At 37.6% G+C, this 16261-nt stretch overlaps 2 protein-coding genes across 5 annotated transcripts; one reads left to right on the top strand and one right to left on the bottom strand.

Moving 5' to 3' along the window:
* Window positions 1-759: 759 nt before the first annotated feature.
* On the bottom strand, window positions 760-12323 carry sugp1 (SURP and G patch domain containing 1). 3 transcript variants are annotated; one of them, XM_023965736.2, is made up of 14 exons: window positions 12186-12323; window positions 8736-8910; window positions 8479-8582; window positions 7499-7744; window positions 7219-7342; window positions 7010-7110; window positions 4782-4905; window positions 4293-4621; window positions 4082-4188; window positions 3743-3920; window positions 3011-3117; window positions 1905-2050; window positions 1368-1497; window positions 760-1206 (listed from the first exon to the last, which is right to left on the bottom strand). In XM_023965736.2, exons 1-14 carry the CDS (start codon window positions 12211-12213, stop codon window positions 1180-1182), a joined length of 1926 nt encoding a protein of 641 aa, XP_023821504.1. In that variant the 5' UTR covers window positions 12214-12323; the 3' UTR covers window positions 760-1179. The 3 variants fall into 3 exon arrangements, with proteins under 3 accessions (XP_023821504.1, XP_023821505.1, XP_023821506.1); XM_023965737.2 differs by lacking the exon at window positions 12186-12323 and adding an exon at window positions 9485-9657; XM_023965738.2 differs by lacking the exon at window positions 12186-12323 and adding an exon at window positions 9186-9604.
* Window positions 4415-15938, top strand: rnf126 (ring finger protein 126). Of its 2 annotated transcripts, none has more exons than XM_011486712.4 (10): window positions 4415-4532; window positions 10400-10544; window positions 11339-11397; window positions 11494-11542; window positions 12209-12447; window positions 13741-13809; window positions 13895-13964; window positions 14120-14213; window positions 14623-14738; window positions 14903-15938. In XM_011486712.4, the coding sequence occupies exons 2-10, from the start codon at window positions 10470-10472 to the stop codon at window positions 15053-15055; spliced, it is 924 nt and encodes a 307-aa protein (XP_011485014.1). In that variant the 5' UTR covers window positions 4415-4532; window positions 10400-10469; the 3' UTR covers window positions 15056-15938. The 2 variants fall into 2 exon arrangements, with proteins under 2 accessions (XP_011485014.1, XP_004079240.1); XM_004079192.5 differs by having other exon boundaries at window positions 11482-11542.
* Window positions 15939-16261: the final 323 nt, after the last annotated feature.

Here is a 16261-nt window from a genome sequence, read left to right as displayed (position 1 = left end):
TGAAAAAAGAGAATAAATAAATAAAACAAAACATTTGTTCCATAAAAAAAAAAAAAAAGTAAAAAAATAAAAATATTTGTAATGGGACCCTAAAATAAGTAAAACAGCTTTATTTATTTATTTGCAAACGAGCATTAACTCTTAAAGATAAATAAAATAAAACCAATATTAACCAAGAAAAGATGTATAAGGAACCAGGTACTTTTGAACGCATATGCAAAAGAATAATTAATACAAATAAAAATATTAGATATTTAGTGACCTTTGGTCAATATCAGATTAAAAGGGTCAAAATGTTAGCTTGAGAAATTAAAACAAGATGCCTAAATTTGAGTAAGATTTAGGCCATCTTATTAAATATTTTCACCCAAAAATACATATTATTCTGTTTGTTCTATTTGTTTTGGAAGTTGACAAGTTTTAAACAGCAACATTTATTACAAACCTCTTCTTGATATGTCACACTATTTTCCTTCTTCTAACAGTAAAGATGAAATCATGTTCCGATGTCAGTGGGCTCTGATTGATGACATAGGTGATGGAAGGCTATATGTACGGTAGTTATTTTTGTCCCATGTAAACCTGGAGGATGTTACATTGATAGTCTCAGTCAAAGATACTTTAACTCAGAGGTTCATGGATTTGAAGTGAGGAAACGATAGATAAGGTTGCAGAAATACCTGCACTTAACACACAGGTGAATCCGATTGTTTCTTTAGTTTAGGTTTCTTTAGTCCAAACTCGTTTCACAGTAAACAGTTGTTATTTATCACTTTTATTAAGATGTGAGACATTTACATTTCAGTGAGTTGCTGTTTTCATTATTAACAAAGCTCAAGATAATGGGAAAAAAAACAGCACAGTGAGGACCTCACTCCATGTAAGAACTACACAAAAAAGTGTACTTAGTGATGCCAACGATGCAGATCTTCCGTTTTTTTTTACATCTGAAATGTAGCAAAACAGTGGAAAATCTTTCCATCCAATGCAATCAGAGTAAGGAGTTTTTTAAATGAACATAAAAATGCATTTTCCATTATTTCCCACTTTATCTTTCTTCACACATCACATTTAAAATTGCTTAAGTTCTAAATTAAGAGTTTACATTTCAAAAACAAGCTAAACAGTGACATCAACTCGCTTTTATATTACAGATACAAACAGAAAGAACTCCCTTTTTTAATAATACGGTCGTCGTGGATTATTCTGTAAAAGAAACACAAAAGGTAGATTAAATTCTGTGCAAATATTTGGACAGATCTAAGAGATGGTAAACTATTGAACAATGCTTTATGCAAATTTAAACTAGCAAACGACAATTTTGAGAGTTCTGTAGTTGTAAACAAGTTTTAGCAGAAGATTGTTACCAGGGGGTTTGGCCTGAAACGGTAAGCAAGCATCATCCTCTTTCGGAAAGCGTCGTATTCATCGTCACTTTTTGTGAGCTCAGCTGGACGGTCAACCCCGAAACCACCGCCATTTGTGGCTGTAATTCCCCTGGAAAAGATTAAAGACAGAAAGAAAAAACGCATTTATCTCTGTCTGATTTACTGACAACTGAAAGGAAGGTGATGCTGTTTCAGACATATTTTGTGTGTAAAGTCACTATACAAAGCTTCATTCTAAGAAGCTGATGTGTGGATGTATGACAGACTAATTTGGTAAAAGTTTACAAGAAACAGAATTTAGATTATTAGATTATCGTCCTTAAAAATTTAAGATATAAAAAAAATACAGCATGAAAAAACTGAATATTATGTCTGGATTAAATTGAAGGTGAAATTGAAGGTAAAACTGACTAAGAACTGGTATGAAATATTAGTTAATCATTGAGCTGTCCTTGGAGTTTTAAGTATGTATGGTCAGTCAGTCGCACATAAAACTTGAGAAGCATAAAGACGTACTTGTTTACTGGAGCTTTGATTCCTTGTCCTTCACTTCCAAGGCCTTCTCCTTCCTTCCAGCCCATCTTCATGAGCATTCGGAAACCGAGGTTCTCCACTGTCAGCTTAAACTCTTTATACTCAGAATAGTCCGGATCGCGACCCTCCTGCAATTTGAGAAGACAAAAGTGTGCAGACATGTCACAGAGCATGGAAGGCGAGGACAACTTTAGGGATTTGTCTATGCAGCATAGATACAGATACAGATAAAAAAACATCTGCATATCCACAAATCCCCTGGTGTTTATGGTTCCACTGAGAGCTTAAATACCTCTTTCAGTCAATAAGAGATAACCGTCCTAATAGTATACTTGATGGAATTTTTGATAGATATATATTACATTTGTGGTGCTTTTTTTGTTTTGACATTACTAGTTTAGAGCCCTAATGCTATAAGATGCCTGTGGCCTGCCAGAAAAAACAACTCTGCAGCTGTCAGAGATTGTTTAAATGCGACTAATGAGGTCCAACTGGATGCTAAATGCATTTTAGATAGTTTGGGAATTTGTTTAGCTTTTGAGATTGTATATTGTGTGCTCTCATTAAAGGAATAAATGAATAACACAAATCAGAGAAGATCCAATAAGAATCACACATTCATATCTGGATCTTTGATTTTGTTCAAACATTGATCTATTATTCTTTACCCAACCCACCAAAATCATTGGAGTGAGTCTTTACAAAAAATAAGATTGAATCCCAGTTAATGTGAGCATATTAGGTCACACCTTTGTAGCATCACAACATTTTCCCAGAGAACATCTAGAGAAACTTCTTCTCTGTAAAGTTTAGCTTAAATACTCAAGACTGAAATAAATAACTAAATGATTAAGATTTTAAACTAACTACAGCCAAACCCAGTAGTTTTATATAAAAAAACTAAATATAATTTAATTGTAAGAAATTTACTTTGAAATGAGCTTCATAAATAAATCTTTCCTTCTTTAAAGCCTCGTCTTAAAATGTTTTACACAATAATGCAATATGTTACTGTTTACTGTTTTTTTTTTCTACACACAATTACCTCCCAAAGGCTCACAAACACATTTACTAAAAGGAGGACTTACCTTTAGGGCCTTAAAGGTTTCCATGAACTTCTCCAGCTCTTCGGGCGGCAAGAAGTCACCAATAAAATGTTTTCCTTTGCCCATCTCTGTCAGGGATTCTGCCCACTCTAGAAACGCACAAAACAATTTCATCACCACAGAAAAAAAGGGTTATGTGCGTTTATTAAAGCATGAGTTCATGGGGCATGTTCATTTTTACTCTTCCAAAATGTGACTGCAGATATATTAGAAATCCAACGATTATTGTAAGATTTCTGTGCCAAAAAAAGATGTAAAAAAAACGTGACAAACTGTCATTTTTAGCAACCCCCCCTCCAATTAAAAATACATAAAACAAATCAAATTAACCAAAAATGTGTAATAGTAAAAAAAAAAACCACTACATTCAAAGCAATAACACAATAAATGAGTTGGTTTTTCTTTTTAAACTAATTTTCCTCCTCTCCCAGCTCTCCATTTCTAAAATCCTCCCCCAAAACTGTAGCTGAGAGACAGAAAATAGCTTGTCTCTGAAAAAAAAATCTAAATGAAATTGTAAAATTCAATTGCAAAGCTCCTTGAATCAAGAGACAGGGCCCTAAATTGGAAAACCAACTAATCTGACCTTAGAAGCTGCAAATGAGGAGTTAAAAAAATGATCCTGATTAAGACTAAACATTTGAGGAGAAGCACAACAGGTTCAAATGATTTACTTCTGAATCAGCAGCGTTTCTGTATTTTTCTTGGTCTTACCCCTTGTTTTCTCCATTTCCATCTTTCGAAGCTGGTGTTCCCACGTTCCTGCGTCCTGATCGACCTCTTCATCACTGTCGTATTCATGTTGGTGCTCTTTTATGGCTTTCTCCCACATGTTCTGCATTTCTGCCATGGCACGCTTGTGCTTCATTATCATGTCGTACATTTCCTGCATCTGTGGAGAAAACAAAACCCCTGGAGGATCAGAGAGCTGTCCCCGCTGAAAACAAACACTTATTTGATGGACTTTCCTTTTTGCCATGAGAAAAAAAAAAAAAAAGAGAAGCTAAAAACAACACAACACAACACAGGACATCATGGAGCCTGTCTTTGTACCTCTTGTTGTTCTTTAAGTTGTCTTTTCTGGTCCTCAGATAATTCTGTCACCCCCACCAGACCAAGTGGCTTCCCCTTCTTATAACCAAGGCCACTGAGCTCCTGGGCTAAAACAGACGCATCAATCATTCATTTTCAACTGGTAAAAGTCAAATATCCAAAAAATCTATAATTGAAGTGTAGATCATGCTTTCAAAGTAAGTGTAAGTACCAGAAAGAGAGGGAGTGTTCGGGTCTTCGGGGGTAATTTCATTAGGAACAACGATCGGAGGAACCGGTAGCTTGACTTTGTCGTCTTCCGATCCCCATCTGCTCTTTCTCTTCCGTTTAACAGGAGGCGTTTCTGAGCCCTCGTGTGGAGGCCCAGACATGCCGCTCCGTAAAGCAGAGGAACCTTGTAATGGAGGAGCTGCTGGCTGCTGAACGTCTGCTCTGACATTTTCTGCTGGAGGTGAGGAGCTCTGAGGGGCTGTGCCACGATACTCCCGGAGTTTCTCCTTATACAGTTTGTAGGCTGGACTTTGCTTATCATACAAAAAACTGGGGGGGAAAAAGAGGTTTACGGTATATTTGGCGTCAGATATAATATAAGGCTATCAGCAAATAGCATATTAGAAACTGAGCTTAAACCTTTAAGACCAGAGAAGTCGCTGACGACACTAAAATAACCCACACACACACAGTCATAAAGATGTCTGACCTGAAGGCGGGGTTGTCTCGGTTGCGCTCAGCAGCGATGGCTTCCACCTCGGGGCCACTCTCTGCCACAAACCTGGCCAGGTTGTCGACCATTTCCTGGGTTTCTGGGTCCACTGGGGGGGAGACTTTAAGCACCCTATTAGTACTGGAACTCAATTCACACTCTACTACTGTACCGTACTCAACTGGCCCTCTCACACCACCAGTCTAGAGCCAATGGGGATAAGAAGAGGAAAAGGGAGGAGGAGTGAGGGGAACAGGGATGGTGAATGGGGAACTTTATTGATGCAAGGTTTTCAATGGAACAAAATGTAAATAATAATCAAAAGAAAGTGGCAAAAGGCTCTGTCACATATGCCAAAATCTAAATCTCACTTGTAAATGGATGACCTTCTGCACATAAGAATTAATGAAACTTAACCCGATCAGTGTTGCCAAAAAATAGTTTATATTTAAATATAAAGGCCAAAATTGTAAGATTTTTTGATCTTAAGCTATTTAAAAGAAGCAACAACTTTCAATTCTTTGTCAGACAAATTGGTTTAAATAAAGCACCACAGTCAAATGTACTGACTAAAAGACCCACTCTGATCATCTCTTGATCTATTTCAAAGTGTCCCCAGTGGTCTTTTAATAAGGCAATTTTTAGCCAAAATCAAGAAATCTGAGCTGTTTTCTAGGACATAATTTCTGTAGTAGTTCATTAGAAATTTGCCTATGAATTGTGGGCGGGACCGTTGGTCCTGGGCGACCCCACTTACCTTTCCCACCTTGTTGCAGAGAGCTCTCTGTTAACGCGCTCTCAGCCCCTCTCACCCTCAACCTAACATTACCGGAGCAACAAAAATGGCGAGAAATATTGGAGCTATGCAGGCGAACCGTTTTGAGCCAGATGCTATCTCGGACGAGGAAAACAAAGACGGACATGGATCTAGTGGAGCAGAATAGGGAGCTTGTGACCCGCCCAGTATTTTTTCTCTGTCTCTAATACTCTCTTTTCAACGTTTTTTTAAAGAACGCTAAAAACACAATTTGTATCAGAGTGGGTCTTTATGTATTTGCAAATAAATAAACACAAAGCGTAAATCTAAATGCTACGTTCACACTGCAGGGCTTAATGCTCAATTCCGATCTTTTGAAAAAAATCAGATTTTTTTTGCAAGGCCGTTCACGTTTCCAATTAAATCCGAACTTTTGTGATCTCCTGTGTAACCGTGAAATGACCCAGAAGTGACCCGCATGCGCAGAGGAGTACTCAACAGTGAACGACTTTTCGTCGTTTGTGGAAGTAGCTAACATTAACAATGGATGTCAACAACAGTGTTGCCAACAGTGGAGCTCTTTTGGCATTGTTATAGTTATTTTCACAAAGGAGCCAGCACAATTACAATCTTCTCATTTTAAGAAGGCAATGGAGCCAGGATCATCTGTACCCACTGTGTGTGTAATAAGAGAGAGGAGAGAGCGCGTAGAGCGCTGGAGGGAGTGTGTGTGTGTGTGTGTGTGTGTGTGTGTGGGGGGGGGGGCAGCAGAAGTGTGTTGGGTGCGCGCATTCGTGTTCTGTGAAGGAAGGACAACGGTAATAAAAGAAGGCTTCCCCCAGAATAAATGCTACTGACTCTTTATTAACCCCCTCTGGAGAATCTGAGGGTCCGAACAGGGAAGTGAACCCCGAAGGTGGATCCGCTTTCGGTCCTGGAGAAGGTCTCCCCCGCGCTTCTGACCACGGTCGGACAGGAAAAAGGTAATTGCTTCCCTTCCACTTAGTGGTCTCAGCACCATCGTTCGCCATGATTATTGTTTGTTTTCGTTCCCGCTTACTTCAAGCACAATTATGACTTTTGTAGCGTATCAATGACGTACGGGTCGGATACATGTGGCCTGGCCGTACAGACGGAGGTCACATTTGAAAAGATCGGATACGTATCGGATTCAGGACCACATACCCAAGTGGCCTGGGTCGCATTTGAAAAGATCGGATCTGTGTCGTTCAGACTGTCGTGAAAAGATCAGATACAGGTCGCATAGGGGCAAAAAAATCGGAATTGGGTCGTTTCAGCCTGTGGTGTGGACGTAGCCGAAGTCTGTCTCAAATCACATGGTCAGTCAGGTATGCATTGATTCGAAATGTTTAACAACCATACTGCACAGAAATACTACAATAATAAACTATTCAGGGAGGAAACCTAATCAAATTGACAGAATTTTGAGAAGATAAATAGAACTTACTATCATCCAACAGACTCTCAGATCGCTGCAAATTCCTCTTCAATACAGCAACTCTTTTTCTGTAGTAAAGATACTCCAAGCTGCTTTTGTCAAATAAAAAACTGAAAAGACGAATGATAAAACAGTGGTTTAGACAGTAGTTTAGAGCATTCTAAATAGCAAATAAAAGCGTAATAAACTGGACTGAGACACTTTTCCCCCAAACTTACAAGAAAACAGGGTTGTCCTTGTAGTCTTCCATCGCCTTCTTCTCTAGCTCAGACCCTCCTTCCGCCACAAAAGAGGCCATCTTTTCAATAATGAGTCTGGTGTCTGAGTCTTCTGGGGGAGAGACTTTAAGGAGGCTATGAGTACATTTGCTTCATGGGAACAAATGGTAAAAACTTCCACTCACAGGGCAATGGTGCCACTAAATGCAGAAGACTAGATGAAATGTCCGATTTAAAGAACTGTTCCAAGACAGACCAAAAGGTATAGTCCTTGAATTACCTTTCATTTCAAGGAATTTGGAGTAATCACTCTCCTCTTCCTCGTCTTCATCGTCAGGTGAACAAAACGCACTTGGCCTTTGGCTGAGCACTGGACTCTTTTTGAACTGGGAGTAGCTCTTGAACTGACTAAGCATCTTGCTAACTCCAATGCCAGTACGCTGACCAATTAAAATGCTCTTTTTCTGCAAAACGTTATTTCCTGAAGAGCTAGAGGTGGAGGGAGTCTTGGAATCACTGGAGGAATCTGGGCCAAAAGAGCAAAAAATATTTAATTTTGAAGTAAATACAGTACAATAATCCATAATTAAAATACTCCTATTACAGTTTTCTGGATACTTTCCTAATTTTCTTTTCACATCTCAAAGTCTTTATTCTTTGCCATCATTAAAGTCCTACTCTGATCATCTTTTGATCTATTTTTAAAGTGTCCCCAGTGGTCTTTATAATTATGATTATGCCATTTTTGGACAAAATAAAAAGATCTGTTTTTTTTTTTACAGAACATAGTTTCAGCAGAGCTGCAATGGTTCATTAGAAATTCAGCTAAGTGGTGGGTGGGAATATTAATGTGGAGCAACCCCGCCGCCTTTCACTTATTACAGCCCTTCAAATCCCCAACCTAACATTACCAGCGCAACAAAAAGGGTGAGCAATATTGGAGCTATCCAGTCGTACAGTTTAGAGCCAGATACCAGCTCAGATGCGGAAAACAAAGACGTATATGGATCTAGTCGTCTACAAATGGATCAGAACGGAGCGGAGCAGGGAGTCCTGCCGATTGTACGTTTTACATAACAACTACAAACTTTTCCAAACGGGCTCTGCGTGTTTCCATCTGCTCTTGATTCACAACGATTTGAATAAATAAATACTCAGAAATACAAGTTTGATCTAAATTTCTTTATATGTGTTCTTCATTATGAGAAAAATGTTATAAGAACATGTTAAAACAGAAATGGTTGGAATGAGTGTACTAACCAGACACATTGCTAGCCTTTTCTTTCTGCATTTTCATGAACTGTTGTAAGAAGCTTCCATCATTTGCAAACTTATTGGAGTTTGGTCCTTGAGGACCTGGAGAGCTGTTGGATACAAAAATTAAAAAGCTTTTATTATAAATTGAAATATTTCTCCTCAAGGACTAGATTCTAGACTATTAATAATAAACTGACCAAGCACCAGCTTTGCCTCGCACTTGTGTGTGTGACTAAATATCAATAGAAAAGCACAAATACCTTCGAGATGGAGGCGGAGGCTTGCTGTTAGATTCTGCATTCAGTTTTGCTTTCTCTGCCATTTTCGCTTCAATCTCTTTTTTCTTCTGGGCGATCAGTTGTTCTTGACGAAGAATATTTAAGTTCATCTTGTTTTTCTGAGGCTGGCCAGGCTTGGACTTCCATCCTCCACGGCCTAAAGCAAAAAATGACAAAAGAAACTGTGTGGACCTTCTTAATATCATAACATACATACATGTGAATCATTTTATTATCATGTGATTGTTAGCATTTTATTACTTTGTGGATAATTTTCATTTTGTTAAAAATAATATGTATATATTGATTTTTAGAAGCATGGGTCAAATTATTTTTTCTTAGTTTAGTAAGGAATATAATAGTTTTAAATGCTGTTGACTTTACTATTAGTTCATTTTGCAATGAAAACACCAAAGATTGTTGTTAGCTTACCATTGACTGACTGAGCATAGTTGTTATTAGTTTGATTTTATCATTTCTGTCAAAAGCTCTACTAGCGCAGTGACTTCCCGTACAACATTATTGTTTATGTAAAAAGTTGTTGATGTCCAGACAGCGACACTATCCTAGTTCATTTAATTTGAAATATGATTATGCTAGCAGGCGATCTGTTCTGTGTTGCTACTAACTAAGCTAAAGCATTGGCTGAGGGCAGCCACATATGGTTGGCTAAAACGCACCACATTTTAACATACATAAAGCTTCGGGTTAATAATTAAACTAAGGTTTACCTGTCTCACCAGACTCCATAGTAACTCTAAGAAATTTGTATTTAGAAAATAACCAAGCTGGGCAACAAAAAGGCCCGTGAGAGCAAACTGACTCGAGGAATCAAGCAAGACAGAATAAAAAGCATCGAACATCCGGTTTCAACAATTCAAAATAAAAGCATCTCTCAGGATTCTTTTATTGCAATTCTGTTACCGGTATATCTAGCACAAACAATTGTGAAATGTCACAAACATAAAGTTACTAGGAATTAAAACGTATCCTGCCACTCAACACACTACTCTTTAAAAATATTTTGCCTTACACAAACCAGTACATAATTAAGCCAAAATTTAAAAAAAATAAATAAAACCATTAGCATTAACTTTTGTTCAGGTGACACATTTCGAAAATAATATGCCTTTTTTAATAGAAATTTTTTTTAATTAATGGTACTCTGATTGATTAAAGCTTCTGTGAAAAGATACACTTTTTGTTTTTCGCTTTTACTTTAGCAGGACTTCAGTAGTGAGAAAAGTAAAACTAAATCTAAAGTAATTTAGAATTTGTTCCTATATTATTTTAGGGGTTAATGAACGTGACTAACTGCAAATCAGTGCAGTTTTTTTTTTTACAGCAATGGTCGCTGAGATAGCTGGATTGATATTTTTCATTTTTTACGGTGGACATAGTGGTGTTGCAGATTAGGCTCAAACTTTGCACTTGCACTTGCACTTTATGAATTTAATTTAATTTAATTTAATTTAATTTAATTTAATTTAATTTAATTTAATTTAATTTAATTTAATTTAATTTAATTTAATTAAGTTAAGTTAATTTAAGTTGATTTACGTTATTTTATTTTGAAAGTCAATGTTAAAGCGGAAGCTTTCCTCTCTCAGTCACATGATGTTTGATGTCTTCACTTTTCCTCTCAGCGAACTCAAACTGGGGTTTTCTTGTCCTTTACCGCTCTCCGTCCACACCGTTACTCTTCAACTCCTGAAAATGGCTGAAGCCCCTCCACGGCCCTGCCGGTTTTTCTGTCACCGGTGCTCAGCAGAGGTTACACCCCGTTTACCAGTAAGAACCTCACAGGCACAACAGTCAGTAGGAAAGCGGAGAAAATGCGTGTTATCTAAATATGAGTGTGTTAGATCAACAGACGTCCACGCGCTGCTGCTGTTAGGCTATACCTGTTTAGCTAACCTGTCAGTCAATGTCAGTAACGAAGTTGGCAGGCAGAGACTCCAGTTATCCCTCTGTATTTACATACATACACTTTCAAAATGGGAACATTTGGGACAAAACCAAGGCCAGCTTTCACAGATCAACACTGTTAACTGTCTCGTGGCGTTTTCTGACCACAAGCTAACAAACAGAAAATTCCATTTGTTTTTAATGTCATAAATGTATTCAGGTTTCTCCAGAAATATTTGAACTGGTTTGTTTTCTGTGACCTTGAGTCTGTGTTTGAAACTGGTTTGGGTCAGATGGCGCTTTGACTCTTTGACAGCATGCTGTCATGCTTTTCATGGGAAACTTCTTGATTGTTACAGTAACCTTTGCTTTATTCAGTCGACTGTTTAGCTGTGTGATTGTGTTTTACTAAGGAAGTACTGGCAAAGTGTTTTTATGTATTCTAGGCAAATATCTAAAAAACAAAGGAGTTTATTTTTCTAAAGGTCTAGTTCTGTTTTTTTTTTTAAATAGTGTAGGTATTTTAACAGACTAACTAAATTCAGATTTCTAAGGATTTTAACTGTCAGATTAGCATAATACATTAAAAAAAATGTAATTATCTTGGACCTATAGACATCCTACAGATAAATATTTGTGGTATTATGACATAATATGATATTGTATTTTTTTTATAGGACTACACATGTCCAAGATGTAATTCTGGTTTTATCGAGGAGCTACCAGAAGAAATAAGGTGTGAATTGTTGCTATTATTCAAATATGTGTGGTGCACATTTATTTGTTTTGTATTTTGTGTTACATTTTAAACTTTCTTCAGCTCTGAAAATAGGTCAGCATCCACTTCCTCTGCCAGTGACCAGAATCGTCAGTCCTTTGAGGTAAGAGGGACTTAAAGACCCACTCCAATAAAAGTTTCTTGGTGTTTTTAAGCATCTTCTTGTAGCATTTTTCTCATGATTGAGGACACATATAACGGAAATTAAGATTACAACTGAATTTCTGACTATTTCTTTGTTCAAATCAGGAGCAGACGAAAAATATTACATTTAAAAAAGCTTGTAGTTGTTGTGTACAAATGATAATCGGCTGGCCACAAGTTTCTTGCTCTGGTCCAGACCGATGCATCCATTTTTAGACACCTAGATCCATGTATGTATTTGTTTTCCGCATCTGGATCCAAACCGTAAGGCTGGATCGCCATTTTTGTTGCACCGGTAGTGTTAGGTTGGGGTTTAAAGGGGCTGTAAGCTTGTAAAAAAGGGATGATGGGGAATGAGGGCGTGCTAACTCCATGCCGACAGTCCTGCCCACAACTCAGAGTCAACTTTCTAATGAACTACTGCCGCTCTGTAGAAACTATGTCCTAGAAAACAACACAGGCTTTTTGATTTTGCCTTAAAACGGCACAATCATAATTTAAAAACCACTAGGAATGCCTTTAAAAAAGATGAAAAGATAATCGTTGTGGGGGCTTTAGTAAGTGTTTTTTTTCTATGGAAAAAGTCTAAGTCGTTTTTGGACCTTGACTCTGTGGTTCTTTGCAGGACATGGATCACCAGCACTTCTTCACATTTCCCTCTGGATACGGTCCGTTCGCCCTCGGCATCTTCGATGATAACTTTGACGTCCGAGCGCGGTTACCCTCAGAGGATAACAGAGAGGCAGAAAACAGGAGAGAAAGGGAAATGGCATCGCGGCAACGATACAGTGCACGGCAACCACGTGGTCGCTACTTTCCTCGGCGACAGGGTACGCGCCATGAGGGAGTGCCCACATTAGAGGGGTGAGACATTTGTCGTGGCGGTGCGTGTGTGGTACAAGTACAATCCAAAAATAAGAATACTGTAAAAAGTTACATTTTTGTCAGTCATTTAAAAAAGGGAAACATTTATTTAGTACACATTTGTTTCACGAAAATTTAACATTTCAAGTCTTTAATTCTTATACTTTTAAGGTTAAGGTTTACAGGTAGTAAAAACCCTTAATTTCTATGTCAGAAAATTAGATTATTCTGAAAAAAGGCAATTTTCTATACACACTGTGCCACACCTTAATTCTACTCACCTACAAAGGTTTCCTAAACCTCTAAATGATGAAACCTGAAAAAGAGTCGGGAGCTTGTGAGTTAAAAGTGGATTAATTGAGTATTTGGCAGAAATAATCATTCATGGTATTAAAGGCAGCAGAGGAAGAAAAATATTGTTACTCCTATTTAAGCAAGAAACAAATTAGAGACTTTAAAAACAAAAATGACGCTGCAGAAAATCATTTAGTTTCTATCATAAGTGTGTATTACACAGGTGTAATGCTTCATTTTCAATTCACTTCATTTGTAAAGGACCAGTTCATAATTCAGGCAGTTTCAAACTGTTATACAAAAAACAAAAAATATTTTAATTGAGCCTGATAATTCCAAAAAGAAAGCCCAGACTGTTTTAATTGTATATCGATGGCCTATTTTAGTGACCGACAGATTTGGTGTCATCTCTGTACCGAGCACACACAAAGTGACTGTGAGGAAGAAAACCTCTTCTTAATGGGAGATTAGAAAGAAACAGAACCAGATTGAGTCAGGAGGACCACCTGCTGTGGCCGGCTGGGGTCTAGATTACAAGGAAAAGACGCACTAAAGCAAAAAATACTGAAAACAACGCGACGAACAACCAGCAATGAGGACACATCTGTTATTAGACACAAAAACATGTTAGTAGCATGTCAGTTATGCAGCAAAAAGGCAGTGAAAGAACAGAATGGGAAAAATAAATAATTAAAAAAGCATCGGAACATCTGTTGTAACACAAAATCTGTTATCATAAGTTCAAAGTTTGTACAAAACCACATTTTCTTCATTTTTTTAGTTGTGTAAACACATCCTTCCATCACTTCCATGACATATTTTGTACTTAGCTGCCTTTAGATCTAGATCCTACATCTGCTGTCACAGCTTCATTAAACTGAGCTGCTCTGTATTTACTGACACAATAAAGCACATTTTAAATCAAACAAACTAACTGGTGTTGTTACTGGTGGTAGTCTAGTCGAGTCTAACTTGCTACACTTTCTTTTTTTCTTACAGAATTATCCAACAGCTGGTCAATGGAATCATAGCACCTACAGCCATGCCGAATATAGGGATGGGATCATGGCAAGTTCAAGCACAATTGAGCCATTTTTGTATGTTTGTTTTACTTATCAGTAATCATTTGTACTTTTCTTTTCTTCATTTGCAGGGGTATGCTGCATTCCAACCCCATGGACTATGCCTGGGGAGCTAATGGTCTAGACGCAATCATAACACAAGTACGATTAAAAGCTCTAAATTATCATGGACTTGCTGTACCTTTTCAGACAATTACACCAGGAAAGATGCATTTAAAAAAATATTCAAATAATAAATTATGAAAACGGCGGTAATCCTTCCCAACTGAAATTCTGTTGTGTGCCCCTTTCTGAAGTTGTTGAACCAGTTTGAAAACACCGGCCCCCCTCCTGCAGACCGAGAAAGAATCAAGAGTTTACCGACAATATCCATCACACAGGAACACATCAGTAAGTTCTCCAAACGTTCAGTTTTTCTCCCCTATCAGACCTCCTTGTGCTCACTTGATTGCATGTTGCTCTCTATGCGGTCAAATCAGAAAATAAAAAAAAATTGGAAAACAGATTTAACCCCTTGATCAAGCATCAAACCGCTCTGACTTCAAAATTGCATTAATTAAGCATCTATTTGAAGCAAAAACATAAGGGATTTTTTTTCATAGCTGGAAATAAATTGAGCTTCAGGGGGTTAAACTCGAAACTACACATTTGAAACTTGAAGAAAATATCAAAAAATTTGGAAAATAAAATTTTACTTTTGAAAAAGTAAAATTAAAAATAAAACTCTTGATTTGATCTAAAGTAAAGAGAGTGTGATTGCATTAACTCAAATGTTATATTGTTGTGTTTGCATATGCAGGTGCTGGCTTAGAGTGCCCCGTGTGCAAAGAAGACTACAGTATTGATGAGCGGGTTAGACAACTACCATGCAACCATTTGTTTCATAACGACTGCATAGTGCCATGGCTGGAGCAGGTATGCATGTCTAACATAGATGCCTCACATAGAAGTGCAACCGGACTTGTTTCTTGTGTTTCTACTGCGCCTGTGACCATTTTCTGCTGGAGCATGTCGGGTGTCTGGTTGGTCCCGTTGAAGGCGATCTGGTGAATAACTTGTCGATCCTCTTTTCCTGACAGCACGATACCTGTCCTGTGTGCAGGAAGAGTCTAAGTGGACAGAACACAGCCACAGACCCCCAAGAGTTATCAGGAATGAACTTTTCTCCTTCCTCGTCCTCCTCTTCCTCCCCAAGCTCTCCCAGTAATCACAATGCTGCCAGCAACTCATAGGTTTCTTCCACTCCTAAAAAAAAGACCCCAAAACAAATCAGGTGAGACCCAGCAGCTCCTCTCTCCTGCTGAGGAGGTTCATTCTGGGATTCAAACTTGACTTTTAGCATCATTCCTCCCCCTCTGCTGCACAGATTATTGTTCCTGCTCCTGCTGCTATTTGTGCTGAGTGCTTGAGGATTTTAACTGAGGATATAAAATATGAATTGAACTATAAGATTTTGAACTTGAGTTAAAGTTGAGCCCCACAGTGGACTGCTTTTGGGCTGAAAGAAGTCCTCGCCTCAAGGCCGGGACACATGTTTGTCTGTTTTTTAAGGCAGGATGCTCTATTATTTAAGATTTTGCCTTTGGTGTGGTGGAGAGTCCATAGATGTGTAGAAATGAAAATGCATTTCCAAATATCAACTAGACTCAAACCTCATAGAAAAAAAAATTGTTTTGGTTTGTAACTTATTCTTGCACTTTTATTTTGCACACTATTCTGTCTGATGATGGGAATTTGACTTCATATATACAATTGTACATACAAATGTTTTTTTTTTTACTTGTTACATTTAATAAATATTTGAACACACATTTATTTCTTATTAGACCTCAGTTGTTATAAAAGGTGAAAGTACATTTTCATCTTGATTGATTAAAGACACAATTTTAATAAAATAAATTCTTGTGAAGTGTTTCACTAAACCCAAGTGTTCAAATAAAACACTTTTTTTTTAAAGATTAGAAGATAAAACAGGAAAAAGTCATGGGATTGTCTTATTTGTGTGAAACTAGTCAAGTAATGTTCAACGAAATGTTACTTGCTGTATTTTTGTATAGTCACAATAAAGTGTTAAGATCAAGATTTCACATTTTTAATAAAGTTTTATAGTTTGAATTATGTGGTGCAGTGATGTTCATCCTCTTGGACTAAATTTTTGGTTGCTCTTTTATTATAAGAAAAACCAACAATAGTCTCTCAAAGAACACAAAACGGACTCTTCTTCTTCGTCTTTTGGCTGCTTCCTTTTAGGGGTCACTCCAGCCAATCATCTGTCTCCATCTAACCCTATTCTGTCCATCCTCTGAGGTGGGAGAGTGATTATGAGTGTAAACGAATATGCTGAGGTGTGAGTCAACAGGAAAGAGGCCAAGAGGAAGACCAAAGAAGAAAGTTCATGGATGTAATTAAGATTGGAGAATGGATAGGATCTGGCATGA

This window comes from Oryzias latipes, chromosome 17 (assembly GCF_053564925.1).
Source record: "Oryzias latipes strain Hd-rR chromosome 17, Olatipes_Hd-rR_3.1".
NCBI classification, from domain to species: domain Eukaryota; kingdom Metazoa; phylum Chordata; class Actinopteri; order Beloniformes; family Adrianichthyidae; genus Oryzias; species Oryzias latipes.
The sequence above is the reverse complement of the archived record's forward strand: the minus strand, read 5'-3'. Positions and strand labels throughout refer to the sequence as shown.

Bases quoted from the DNA above. Each gene is read 5' to 3' on its own strand.
- sugp1 (XM_023965736.2), bottom strand. From the start codon at position 12,213: ATGTCCTGCAAAGAACCACAGAGTCAAG. The intron at 3,921-4,081 runs GTACAAAGACAG...TTTTCTCCACAG, and splicing joins AACTTAAAGAACAACAAGAG to ATGCAGGAAATGTACGACAT. The intron at 1,207-1,367 runs GTAACAATCTTC...TTTCTTTTACAG, and splicing joins GTTTCAGGCCAAACCCCCTG to AATAATCCACGACGACCGTA.
- rnf126 (XM_004079192.5), top strand. From the start codon at position 10,470: ATGGCTGAAGCCCCTCCACGGCCCTGCCGGTTTTTCTGTCACCGGTGC. The intron at 10,545-11,338 runs GTAAGAACCTCA...TTTTTTTTATAG, and splicing joins AGGTTACACCCCGTTTACCA to GACTACACATGTCCAAGATG. The intron at 13,810-13,894 runs GCAAGTTCAAGC...CTTCATTTGCAG, and splicing joins AATATAGGGATGGGATCATG to GGGTATGCTGCATTCCAACC.